The 13452-nt window shown below is 36.4% G+C and overlaps 1 protein-coding gene across 6 annotated transcripts in view; it reads left to right on the plus strand.

The window, feature by feature from the left end:
- The window catches only part of LOC145693226 (protein timeless-like), a gene marked incomplete at its 3' end in the record, with an annotated part of 196877 nt that overhangs the window by 142600 nt on the left and 40825 nt on the right, over positions 1-13452 (plus strand). For 5 of the 6 annotated variants that reach the window (XM_081769019.1, XM_081769020.1, XM_081769022.1 and 2 more), the window contains 1 exon segment: positions 3756-3874. In XM_081769019.1, the coding sequence (XP_081625145.1) occupies positions 3756-3874 (119 nt within the window). 6 annotated transcript variants of the gene reach the window in all.

Below are 13452 nucleotides of genomic sequence, written 5' to 3' on the forward strand. Positions count from 1 at the left end.
TGTTCATAAATTCGACATGCAGTATTATCCTCATAATGGGTAAAAGAACACATTGAAATTTTCTAAGAAGAAGTAACTGACACCATACGCCTCTTAATTAAATATTTGTTTATAAAATATAAACAAATTGTCTGTCATTTTTATACAAGCGTAAAAAAAAAAAAAAAAAAAAAAAAACCTGATATTTTCTAGGAAAATAACTTATAACGTATTAAGGGTTGTTAATGGTATATTGATTTATGAAATAAAAACAAAATCATTAAAACCGTTGTAGAGAAAATCACAAATTTTAATTTTCAACCTCCTGTATTTTTTTTTTTTTTTTTTTTTTTTAACGCTTGTAAATTACCTCTATTTTTATGGCTACGAGGAAAATTTGAGAAATGCTCTTAGAAATTCTAGAGAATCTGAAAAAATCCGTAAGTTAAAAATTGAGTCTGAACACGTTGAACGGTATGGGCAAGTGTATATACAGATCCGGAAGAACGAATGAACATGAACAGACGAATAGATATACAAGTATACAAGTACAAGACTTGTAAATAAATAACTTTTTCGGTATAGGGGCCGTGAAACATGTAAATTCGTTGATATCTCGAACTCAGTTATTTTCACGAATTCTATACTTTCTTCTTCGATTATTATTTAACCATTATTTGTCTTAGTTTACGAACCTTATCTTCCCAGACAGCTTTATGTAAAGCCTCTTAGATCAACAACAAATATCGTAAAATGTGCAATGTCAAAAATTGTACTATAGAAGGAATGACATAATGCTCGCTGCAGGAAATTAAAGAAAAATGTCCTATTTTTGATAGCGTTGATATTTCTCGTTTTCACTGCATACAACTAAAAATATACGTAGATGACTCAAGCCAGTGTAAATTTACTTTAGATAGATAGCCACAGTACAAACAATGGGTCTTTCAAAATACTTCGTAAAAGAAAAGAAAAGACGGTGGTGTCAGAGGTTTATTTTCCATTCTAACTATTGTTCTTATTTTTAACTGACTTCTAAATAAAATACGGATTGTGCTGGCATACACGTATGTAACTAGGACCCACAACTATAATTTCAATAATCTGAGGAAAAGCAAGACTCTGATGTGTCTCTTCTTATTCCATAAAACTTAAATGTAGTTTTAAATCCACAGTTCTCTTTCTTTGTCTTTAAGTTAATAAACATGAAAAAGTGTTTGAAGTCTGATTTTACTTCAAGTGCATTTCTTTTATATTGAAAAAAACATTTAAGTTGAAACATTTTAGAAGTAAAACACGCAAATAACATGATTATTTATTCAATTTATACACCAATCAGTTTATTCAAGATCAAGAATATAGAAGAGGAAATTGGGGCGCCTTTAACCAAAAGATGGAACAAGATAAAATAAGAAAGTTCATCTTTATACATTTCTCAGGAAGAACAAATAAGTCATTCCTGTTTTCTTGTCTTATTTTTTTGTAGTTTCTGGTCTCCCATTCAGTATTTTTTTTTTACTTCAGTATATTTGATACAATGTAAAAAACGTTTTCCTAGATGGAAACGGTCATAAATTTTCTGAATGCGGGACAAGTGCTGTTTCTGACTAGCTTATATCTCTAAGCAAGGGTACTTTGACCAAAAATTATGTGCTGCCTTTATTATTTCCAACCACATAGAGTTAAAATATTACCAAAGAAAGAAAAAAGAAAGAAATGTACTCGTACTTTTTTTTTCTTTTTCTTTTTTCTTTTTTTTTGTAAAAGCTCCTCAACTATTAGTTATAGCTTAATGAGTCAGTGTGTGTGTTCATCACTGTACATACAAGTAACCCGAATTATATTCACATTATAATTTTTTTCAAAAGGAGGTAATTATATTCTCGTATAATTTTTTGTGAACTTCAGCGTTATTAATGATTTAAAATCCTTCCCATTATTTAAAATGATTATGCGCTCCTTCCCAAGACACTTGTTATCCGTCTCCTCCTCTAATCAACGAACTCAATTCTCTATATCTGTGTGTGTTGTGTTTGTCTGTTATTTGTGAAGTTTTCAATTTTGAGCCCTCCATTTGATAGAGCATCAAAGACTACCTGAAAGAAGTGATGGAATTTTTCGCTTCACTCTTACCGTTCCCGAGATATTAGTCAAAAAAGTTCCCATTTCGGGAGATTTAAGGAGCCATATCTCGGGAACCGTAAGTCATAGAGAGATGATATTGGTGTTGATCAACACCAATATTGATTCAATAATTATTGCGTCCTTGGTTATTGATTCAATAATTATTGCGTCGTTAGTTAATCAAATAAATTTAATATACAATTTCATATAAGTTTCGAATGAAATAATTCTTTTTAAGTTCGTTCTTGCAATGCTCTTGGAACGTTCTCAATTGGTTTTAATCCTGTGTGCATATAATATGTGATTATATCTGCATTATCTACAGGAAAACTGAGCTGAGCTGAGATGATTTGATGAAACTTAAATATTACAATTCACACAATTTTTCAGACCAAGTTTTAGACATGTCATTTTTAAACATGAATTTGTATAAATGTTATGTTTATATACAGATGTTCAGATCATATATATATAATGCAATGAATGGAGGATTTTGAGACATGCAAAAGTATTATCGAACTGTAACATAACATTTGTGATTGGACATTTGAAATAACATATTTTTGGGTTTTATTGTCGTATTTATTAACTTTTATCTCAATAATAATACCAGCGACTTCTCTTATAACATTATTCGAAGAATATACGTATATGACAGACTCTTGCATTTAATAATAATAATAATAATAATAATAATAATAATAATAATAATAATAATAATAATAATAATAATATAGCAACTTTAAATTAAAGGAACAACGTTTCTACAATTGTGGTTTACCTTGTAGTAATGCCCAAGAATCTATTTAATTAATATTTACCAACTAACACATCTCCTAATTTCATATGTAAATTCACCTTAATTAACCCCTTTTCGTAGAAATGACATCCATGTGGATGTCATGAATAAGTATTCCTTATTAAGGGTCGTATTAATCCTGAAGATGCTGAAATTTGTTAGTTGATGCAAGGCAACACTTAGTTCTACTGTTTCTCGTTAGATGACAGCACCTTACTGATAGAAGAAACAAAAAAATGTGTTGTCTCAGGATATGGCAGGCATAGGGAGCATTCATAAATTTTCTGACACATGTGTTTGTTTTGACGATAAACAATGAGAAACTTCGAGATCAATTTCGGGATCGGAAAAGGAAAACCTTTGTCTTTGATCTTCGGTCAGTGTTGCCAACCTGAAGCAGCATAAAATACCTTCAGAACATCATAATTTCCCTTTTTCAGTCCAATTGTTCCACAATGCAAATAATTATTTTTATCAGTAATGTGAATGTTCTCCTCATGCGCGCACAATAACTATGCCCTATATAACGGTGTAGACATTCCTTTAATAGTAAATGAAGCTGGTATTACAGCACGTACATAGGAAAATGACATCTGAAACGTAAGAAGATAACACTTCTTTAAATTTTTAAATTACTTTTTCAACTCTGAAATTTTAATTCCAGTTCTATAAATTAAATTAAAAATGTAATAAAGACATTTAATTTCGAGTTTTTGTTTACGTTAACAAACTGATTTTATGTTCCTAAGAATTAGTTAATTAATATTTATCAATTAGTATATCTCCTAATATCATACGTAAAATCACCCTGATGGTTAATAAATAATAATAATAATGATAATTTTGTTTCCAGGTACGTCGTGGACAAACATATCATGGAATGGATGGAGGTTAATCCAGAGATCCGTAACACTTTTGCCTCACTCGGTGTCTATATTGGAGACTCCTATCATACAAATGAAGACTGCCTCGGTGAGTCAATTCATTTAAAAAATCTAACTGTTATGTGAAATAATATGGAAACTTCGAATTAATATTAATCTAATTATTTTGAGTATTTCAAGTTTTTTTTTCAAATTATCAGTTTATTTAATACGTCGTTGCATCACTGATTTTGTAAAAGGTTCGGTGTGCATTATAAATACATTAGTCTAAAATCAAATGTAAAAAAATAACCTGACGATGACATGATCTTTCAGTTTAGTGAACATGACTGATGTTTCCCTCCTCCCACTAACTTTTCGATGCTTCTGAAATTGGGACTCGTGAATATGTAGGGGGAAATCTATAGGGACGACAATTTTCTTATACAGTGAAACCTGTCTTCAGCGGAATCGAGCGGGACTCGCAAAAATTTCCGTTAAAGACAGGTTTCCGCTTAATGGAGATAGACCTTTCCGTTAAAAAAAATATATATGCTTATAACGGACATAATGAGAAAATATATTGATGTACGCAACTTGTTCAATTACAGTACTTTTTCCTTCTACGGATTAATACCCCCAAAAAATTAAAATAAACACAAAATATGCTGTGCACACTTTCCTTTATTTTTCCCAATAGTCAAGCAGGATTTTTTGCATACATTGCTACTACTTGGCTGCGGTATACTTCAGGACACAGAAAAGCTTTCTCTGGAATTTTGAAAGTCCTCTGAACTCTTTCCTCCTTTTTTCACGACACGTGATGGAGATATATAACTTCTGCTTTACCTCAATTCATTTTTTCCAGAACTTTGTTTTGTCAGTTTTCTTCTCATTTTTGTTGGCTGTCGCTAGTTGCTACACAAGCGGAACAGAAGTACGCCTACAAAGAAGACTGACAGCTGACATGCTACGTAGGACTAGCGAAAAATTGTGGGAACTGAATATGAGTAGTGATTGACGAAGGTCAACACTGCCCATAAAGATTTAACAAAAGAACGAAGTATTTATCGCAGACAGTATATGTTTACCCTCTCACAGGACGTTTAAAATTTTTCTAAACGCTGTAGTCTGAAACTCAGAATTTTCCGTTAAAGGTTTATTTTGCTTTCCGTTGTCCGCATAACACAGTTTCCGCTTAATGAAGGGACTTTAACATGTCTTTTACTCCAAAATCCATGGGACCATGAAATATTTCCCTTTAAGACAGTTTTCCGCTTAATAAAGGGTCCGTTAAAGGCAGGTTTTACTGTAATAAACTTTCCTCTTTCATATTAAAGATAGCTTGTCTTCTTTTCTTAACATGTAGAATTAACCCAATATTTTGAAGTTTTCTTATTCTTGCAATTATAACTTTTTGCGTTTTCGTAACAGTTTGAATGTTAGGTTTTTAAAATTGGTTGACCAGACAGTTGTCTATTCAGGAATTATGTATTATGATATGAATGTCGATATTTTTTAAAAAATAAAATATCTACTCACAAACATAAACTGAAATTCGTCTCAACTTGTTAATCACTATAGAACTTAGCGTTGTGGCTAATTCATTTGCTGGAAAATTACCAACAATTCCGAAAATGGTATCTCTTTGTTTGTTTGTTATAGGTTTAACACTAGTTACTTTGTTAACAATCGTAATTTACTATACTTTATCTATATACACCTAACACCCAAATCCATAAAATCGTCTAAAATATTCCAAATTATACATCGAAAATAGTCTCCGCTCATGGGAATATGAATTCTACAAATAATCTAGTTACATGGGAGCAATTTTACATCCCCATCTATTTAACATATTCCCCAGTTATGGAATTCTGGATAAACAGCTGCCAACTCATCTGCTAAAGATTTGAAAATTTTGGAAAAGCAACTAGCCAGAGATTCAACAACGAGTCTTAAAAGGGCATCTCTAATTTGCTTGCTGATGATATAGTTGAAGTTACTAGAAAGGCAACTGCCGAAAGTTGGAAAACTATCCCTGAACCCATCGAACCAAGGGGACTAGTTGGTCCATATATGAGCAATTCAGTTAAAATTATAATCGTTCGTACATCATACCTTTCTGTACGAATCTTGTGAGTTTGGATACATTCAGAGCTTTTTTTCTGCGTTTACACATACATCCCATAGAACTTACCTAATACCAAGTACCACCGCCTCTGACTTGAATAAGTACCTGGATTCTATTTGGAAGTGTCTCAATGAGATGTTGCACCTGCGGCACATGGATGTGACTCCACCAGCTTATCAGTGGATTCCATAGTTTCAAGAAGTACGAGAATGCATATCTCCGGCGTTTTATCCTTTGCTCCAAATAGTTCCACAGATTTTCAATTGGATCTTTGCAGGTCAGACTAAATATGACAGGGTACCTGAATGTTCCTCAATGATGTACAATTGCTTTAAGTCCTGTGAACACGACAGTTGTCACCTTGGAAAATTGGAGTGTCTATTGCATATTCACCGTAAAGATGCTTGAGACATGACAACATTTTGTCTCGGAGAATGTACAAATAAATATGCTAGTTCATTACTACATTCACCTGCACAAGTAGACCCAAGCCATGATACGAAAAACACTCCGACACAATCACAGATCCTCCTTCAGCATGAACCGCACCTTCCACATACGGGAAGTGAAATGCTTCATTAGTCTTTGGTCTTGGTCTGAGTGCGTAAATGTGTGATTCATATCACCAAGCCTGATCAGCTATCGGATAACTATTGGTTATTACCAATCATAGATAGTCATCTGATTGTGATGTAATAAGTATTTATTTTTGGTTTTATGATCTGTGTATGTGGATTATTTTTAAACAGTGGCAGTGAAATCAATTATTGATCGATTATTGATTTCATCCAACAAGTCTGGAATGATTCAACCTGCTTTCATTATTCTACTCTGTATATTTGTCATTTTTTAAAACAAGAGTTTCATTCCGATCCGAGGATGGGCAGGCCATAGAAGGCATACTTTCTGTGGTCTGAGGTATTTTCAAGTTTATGGAGCTTTAAATCTGTAGAATCGTTGCAGGCTGTATGAGACTATGAAGTGAAATCATAAACATATAAGGTAAGGAAGTACTGGAGGATAATATGATAATAATTTGTTAAAACTGATTCCGTAGTGCTGTCTTAGGGCATGAGGTCTGCAATAAAGAAGCGAGGTTATGTGCAGTATGTATATGGATTGCGGTGGTATATACGGCGGTCTCAATTATATCGGTCTCTGGCATCAGTGCGTTCGCATAGCTAGAAGATGATCCAGTTGGGGTAGGCATATCGTGGTAAAGTCGGAACTTGGTCTAAGAGCTCGTGTAAAATTGGATGTACCAGATCGATGTGCATTTTGATAGTGTTGGTTAATGGAAGAGGTGCGTCAAAAGGGTTGGAAATTGCGCAAGACGATATATTTCAGCAGTAGGAGTATCGAGAGCAAGAGAGTAGGCCAGACATAAGACGTGTCATTGGAAAACTTTGAAGCGCTCATATAAAGTCGGGACTGCTGAGTACTAGGCAAGATGACCGAATGTGGGTGGTGAAAGACTTTGTGTAAGCAGTAGAAGTTTTGTATTGAGACCCCACGTGATGCCTTTAAGGTTTCGTAGTATGTTCAAACAACGGCCGAGTTTAGTTTCTAGTTGGGTGAGATGAAGTTTCCAGGTAAGATGTTTGTCGAAGGGTGTTTGCACCCAAGTATTTGGGATGATTTTGAAATGATATTGGAGAGTCAAAAAGAGTTAAATATAAACGTTCCGGATTGCAATTGTTTAGTATTTGTGGCATTTAAGCTCTCAGAGAATCATTTGAGTCTTATTTGAAATTACCGTGAGCTTCCATTTGAGATACCATGTACTACGTAAGAGTTTGTCCAAAGGTGATTATAGAAGTTGATAATTGCGGTCAACAGAAGATCCCAACACTATGTAAACAGTATTAGCAGCAAACTCAGGGGTATAGAAGCAAAACCTGCTTAATCCATTTTTCAATTTTGTCGGGAAATGAAACAAAAGTGACTCCCTTATGTTTCAGAATTGTTGCACAATTGTTTATATATATATATATATATATATATACTAGATTTCACTCATCTGTATTAAGTAATGACCACTAAACAAAACAATTATTCAACAATTCTGAAACATTTTTGTTTCGTTTCGTGACAAAATTGAAAAATGGATTTAGTAGGTTTTGCTTCTATATCCCTGAACTGTAGTCATATAGTGGAGGTTCATGTTGAGGTATGTCGGCTACGTAAAGATTATATAATAAAGGTGACAGAATTGATCCTTGTGACACAGTGGCGCTGAGTTAAAAGATGCGAGACTTTGCAATGTTGATCTGAACGAAAACCTGGCGTTGATGGAGAAAATTGGCAACTAATCGTACATAGGAATGAAGAAGCAGACGTTTAGTTTATAAACTAATATCTCATGTCAAACAGTTTCAAACACTCGTTCAATATTAAAGGCGATCAAAACGGAAGGTAAACGCTTATTAAAATGTTTAAACAAGAAGGGCAGAAAGTTTCAGTAACTGGTCAGCAGTGCTATAGGATAGGAATCCAATTTAAATGGTTGGGATTTTGTTCTTCACTTGTAGGTAATGACGAAGCCGTTTTAATAAAAGATGTTCTAGTGTCTTGCTAAACACGTTAGTAACACGTTAGAGTGTCAGTATGACGTGTTCGGGATATTGCTCGGGAGAAGGTAGTATGATATGGCGCAGTGGAAGAGAATGTTTAACGGATATTACTGCATAACCACGTGCGATGTTTTGAGGCTGGTCAGGGCGTATTAGATCATAATGTGGAAGATAAAAACGGTCAGATCGTTTTAGAAAACTTTCATTAAGGAGGATGCTGTTTGTGTTGTGCTGAGTTGTGAAAATTTCTAAGAGAACTCGGTTGGTGGGTAGCGAATGAAGATTACAAAATAATATTGAAATAGTCTTCTTCCTCTGTTTTGTACTATTTATGGCGAGTCAGTATGAAAATGGAAGTACGCAGACAGACCAGAACATGTAGATGCAATATGAAGTTGGAAAATATCGAAGGCAGCTTTCGTTGCATGATTGAGAATAGCCTTACGTTGGAAGGGAAATACATTTTGAAGAACTATAGTGATGAACTTCATAATATTTTCGACAGTAGGTGGTGGTAAGATGTTTGTTTGGTTGCCGAGGTACTTGTTGCACGTGATGAGACATGAACATATAGAAGCTCAATAATCTCGGGCTTATCCCGGAGCGGTTTAGGTTTGTCCTTACACTTGTAGAAATAAGTTGGATGTTCCCCATCGCAAGTATTGCATCTAGAAGGTTCGTTGAGTTTAAGACACTCCTTTAATTTATAATCTTCTTTTCAATGTGAGCAGATGGAAGGAATAGTACATTTGTTTGTAGGATATGCAACCTAAGTTAAGCAGTTTTCATGCTGTAATGAGAGAGGCGGAGGTGTGCGTGAGATTCCGCCCGATTGTGGGAACGGTAAACGTAGACACCGTTATTCAAAAGATCATCGACCAGTGCTGAATCATCTGTAAGGAATCTGATCATGTACGTAGGGCCATTAACATTCTTAATACGGAGATCACTAATAGGTTGAATGCTATCCTGATTCAATTCGTCTAGTATGTCTTGTTCTGTATAGGTAAGATCAACTCCACGTATAACTACAGAGAGTAATGGAGTACGCCGAGGCTGAAGTGGTGTTGTGATACATATGGAGTTTTGGAAAGCTGAATTTCGTGCCAACACCAAACATTACTGGTCCGATTTTATAGATAAGATGTTTAAAAAGATCAGGATTTTTCGTTTTCAAGATGATTCCGATAGAATTCTTAGGTAATCAGTAGAGACCGAGCCTGGAACAGTACCGTACCACTTTTATATAGATTTGTTTTATATCCATGAGCTCAATAGGGAGATCAATAAAGAGAAAATGAAATCTTTGAGTTTTACGTTCCACGGTTATACCGGTTAGGCTAAAGCAGACGGTGATTATGAGAAATGAGTGAAATGGTGGGATGAAGAAAGTGGGAGGAAACGGGAGTACCCCGAGAAAGCCCACGAGCACGGTGTTTGCCCATCACAAAGTCCACACGGCGCGAGCTGGGATCGAACAGGGACCCCAAGCACCGGAGGTGAACGCTCTACCACTGAGCCACCGCGCCCCCTATCAATAAAGAGAATAGCACAAATAGAAGTATGAGTAATGTCCATAACATCACCAAAAACAGATGGTGCAGATTGAGACTGTATGCTGGTTGTACGAGTTCTTGGAGGACTGAGCGCAAAGCATTAGTATACGGTGGCTCATTGGTAGAGCGTTCACCTCTGGTGTATGGGGTCCCTGGTTCAATCACAGCTAGCACCAAGTGGGCTTTGTTGTGGACAAACACCGCGTTCGTGGGTTTTCTCGGGGTTCTCCCATTTCCTCCCACCTTCTTCATTCCACCATTTCATTTATTTTCTCATCGTCACCGTCTCCTTTAGCCTAACCGGCATAACCGTGGAACTAGATTTCATTTGCATCAGTATACTTTAGTTTCTTGAGTGAGCATGAGTGGTCTCGGTTTGGTTCTCAAGATGGTGAGAGATTAGAGGAGGATAATGCGTGACAAGATGAACTGGAACGCCAGCATTGGAGCGATTGGTTTGGTAGTAACGCCGGTGATAGGTTCTCTTATAATTCTAAAAAGTTAATGACTGTTCGACTAGCACGCTACATGTCAAAGTTCTGCTGCTTGGCCATCAAGTTTTTGTTAGTGACTGTTTTATCCAACGCGCTAAACACCGAAGTGTTGCTGCTTTGCTACTTAGTTCATGTTGGTGACTGTTTTAGCTAGCACATATGACATATATAATAACGGATATAACGAGGAACTTTGAGGAACGCCGGAGTGCATAAATATAGGATGTGAGAGGTGGTTGTTGATAGAGATATAACTAAGGCAGCAAGAGAGAAGTTGGAAGATGAAACGATGTAACACAGAGGAAAAGCGGAAAGAGAAGAATTTGTAGACAAGACCAAGATACCACATCTTATCAAAAGCTTCTTCCAAATCGAATAAGACAAGACATGAAGGTTTGGATGTGTTGAGCTGTATTGTGATGTGAGTCGTGAGACGCATAAACTGATAATTAATACTGTACGAAGTCCGTAAGCGTGCTTGCGGAAGAGGAAGAAGATTATGAGCTGAAAGATGATGGTATAGACGCGTAACAAGGATATGTTCCAGAATTTTGCTGAATATAAGATTGACCTGAATAGGCCGATACGAAGAGACAGCATGTAAAAGCTTGTTTGGTTTGAGAAACACGAGAGTGATCGAGGATTTCCAATGAATCGGAATGAAGGCTGTGCGTAAAATATCACAGATAGCGACCGGAGTTCCATAGATAGTGGCAAATAAATGAAGAAGGACATATGGGGCCTCTTTGACATACCAGTAAGAAATACCTTTATCGCTTGGAGCCGACTGACGTTTTTGGCGACTGTGCCGTGAATGTTTTCAACCGTAATAGGAGCAGTGAGACGTTGCAGGTAATTGGGTTGAAGATCTGGTGAGGAAAGTTTGAGATTATCTGTTGGATGACGGCGTAGAGACGGATTAGGTGAAAGAAGGGTGAAAATTGCTTGAAGATAATCGACAAAGGCGTTTGCTTTCGCAGTATCATCATCAAGAGGTTTGTTTCTATATAAGAGTGGATGAGATGTGCGAGATGAGAGGCTAGTGATTTGATGGAAACACTTCCAGTACTTTGTGGGATGAGTTGTGATGGAAAAATCATTGCAGGTAGCGATCCAGCGACGGCCTCGAGGTTGCCAGTGTGAGTGAAGTCTTTTTCTAATGTGCCCGGGAACGTTTGATAAGCGTAAAATAGTGAGGAGGAAGAGCTGGTTTGTAAGATTGAACGGTGCGAACGGGGATATTTTGGGCAGAGGCAGTGTGGGTGGGAATAGTAATAGTATCTGACGCAACGTCTTCTGTATTGGGTTCCTGGACAGTTTCTAGCTGATGGTGAAATAAGGTACGGTAACCGTTCTAGTTGACTTTATCAAACATAGGATAAGAGCGAGGAGTTTAAGAAGGAGAGCTAGAAGCAGGACGTAGAATTGTAATGGTAAGAAGGATCGGTACATGGTTGCTATCAAGAGGATCTAGGACATCAAGTTTGCAGCGAGTTTGCAGATTTATGGAAGTGATAGCAATATCTGGCGTCGTATTACTAGGTCGAGTAGGCTTAGATAACGGATGAAAGTGACCGGAAGTATGCGTTAGAAGATATTTGCGAAAATTTTGTTGACGGTGAGTGCGACTGTGAAAATTCAGATGAGCTAGAGTGATGTAAGAGCGATACTTGTCCAAAATATATTGAATAAACTTATACGGAAGTAGGTGTCCAGGAGGAATATAGATTGTTGCAACCGTTACATTAAGTTGTTTAAAATATAAACTAGTAACTACATGTTCAGGTAATGGATGAATGGGAAGAACAGTGCGGCAAAAAGGAAGAGATGGAAAAAATCTTATAACGACGCCACCACATGTCCTTCTCGCTAGAATCTGGTTATCGTGACGAAACATGGTATACTTTGACAATTGGACACGGGTGCGAGCCATAAGATGAGTCTCGTTTAAAAGGAAACGCGCAATATGTCTTTTGAAGAGTTGTTCAAGTAAGGTTTTATGTTGGGGCAGAGAACTAATGTTCAGAAAGAGAAAATTAATATCCATAATGATAAGATGTGTATAGAATAAGAGCTGTGAAGTTGATGTTAAGTAAGGCTTTGGCAGCTTGTTGAATTTGGCACAGACTATGGTTGCGCAGAAACTGATGAATATTTTGTAGCGTAACATTATAAACGACAAGAATTGTGTAATTGTGATCGGCTGATAGACTTTGTGAAGAGCAGCTGTTTGGGTAACATGCGGTTTCAGTGACACGGCTAATTCTGGCAGTAGGTTTAGGCTTGCATTTGTAGCTATAAGTAGCATGTCCAGTTTCGTTACAGGTGGAACATTTAAAAGTTTCTTTGAGATTAGTACAATTGCGGGTGCTATGAGGGCCAGTGCAAAATCCGTATTTAAGTTGATTTGAACACGAAGCGGTCGAATGATGGTTATATACCTGGCAGTTTTCACAGCACACAGGAAGTGGTGCAGGAGAGCGAGAAGGCTCGACACGATGACGTTTTCGATAGATGAAGGCCCCCTTTGAAAGAAGAGAATCGATGATATCGTGTGACTTGGTTAAAACACGAATAATATAACTGTTGCCTTGTGCGTTCTTGATGCGAAGATATTTGAAAATAGAGAGTCCATCAAGTTGTAGTTCCTGACTGATTTCTTCGACTGTGAAGGATGGGTCAACCTCTCGGATAACAACAGACAAACCTAAATGTTTGCGTGGTGACAGCGGTTGCGTTGCTGTTTGAGCGTTGAGTTTAGAAATAGATGCATTTTTGTTAAAGATTTCATAAGAATAAGTATTGCGAGTGGTTGATTCAAATTTATCGTCGGGAGTTTTAATAATGGTGCCTCTGAGCGATACTCGTCCGTAGGATGTATTTGTGATGCGATAATACAGTTTCTTGAGATCGAGATATTAAGGATCATA

This window comes from Thermobia domestica, chromosome 8, assembly GCF_964235325.1.
Source record: "Thermobia domestica chromosome 8, izTheDome1.hap1.1, whole genome shotgun sequence".
NCBI classification, from domain to species: domain Eukaryota; kingdom Metazoa; phylum Arthropoda; class Insecta; order Zygentoma; family Lepismatidae; genus Thermobia; species Thermobia domestica.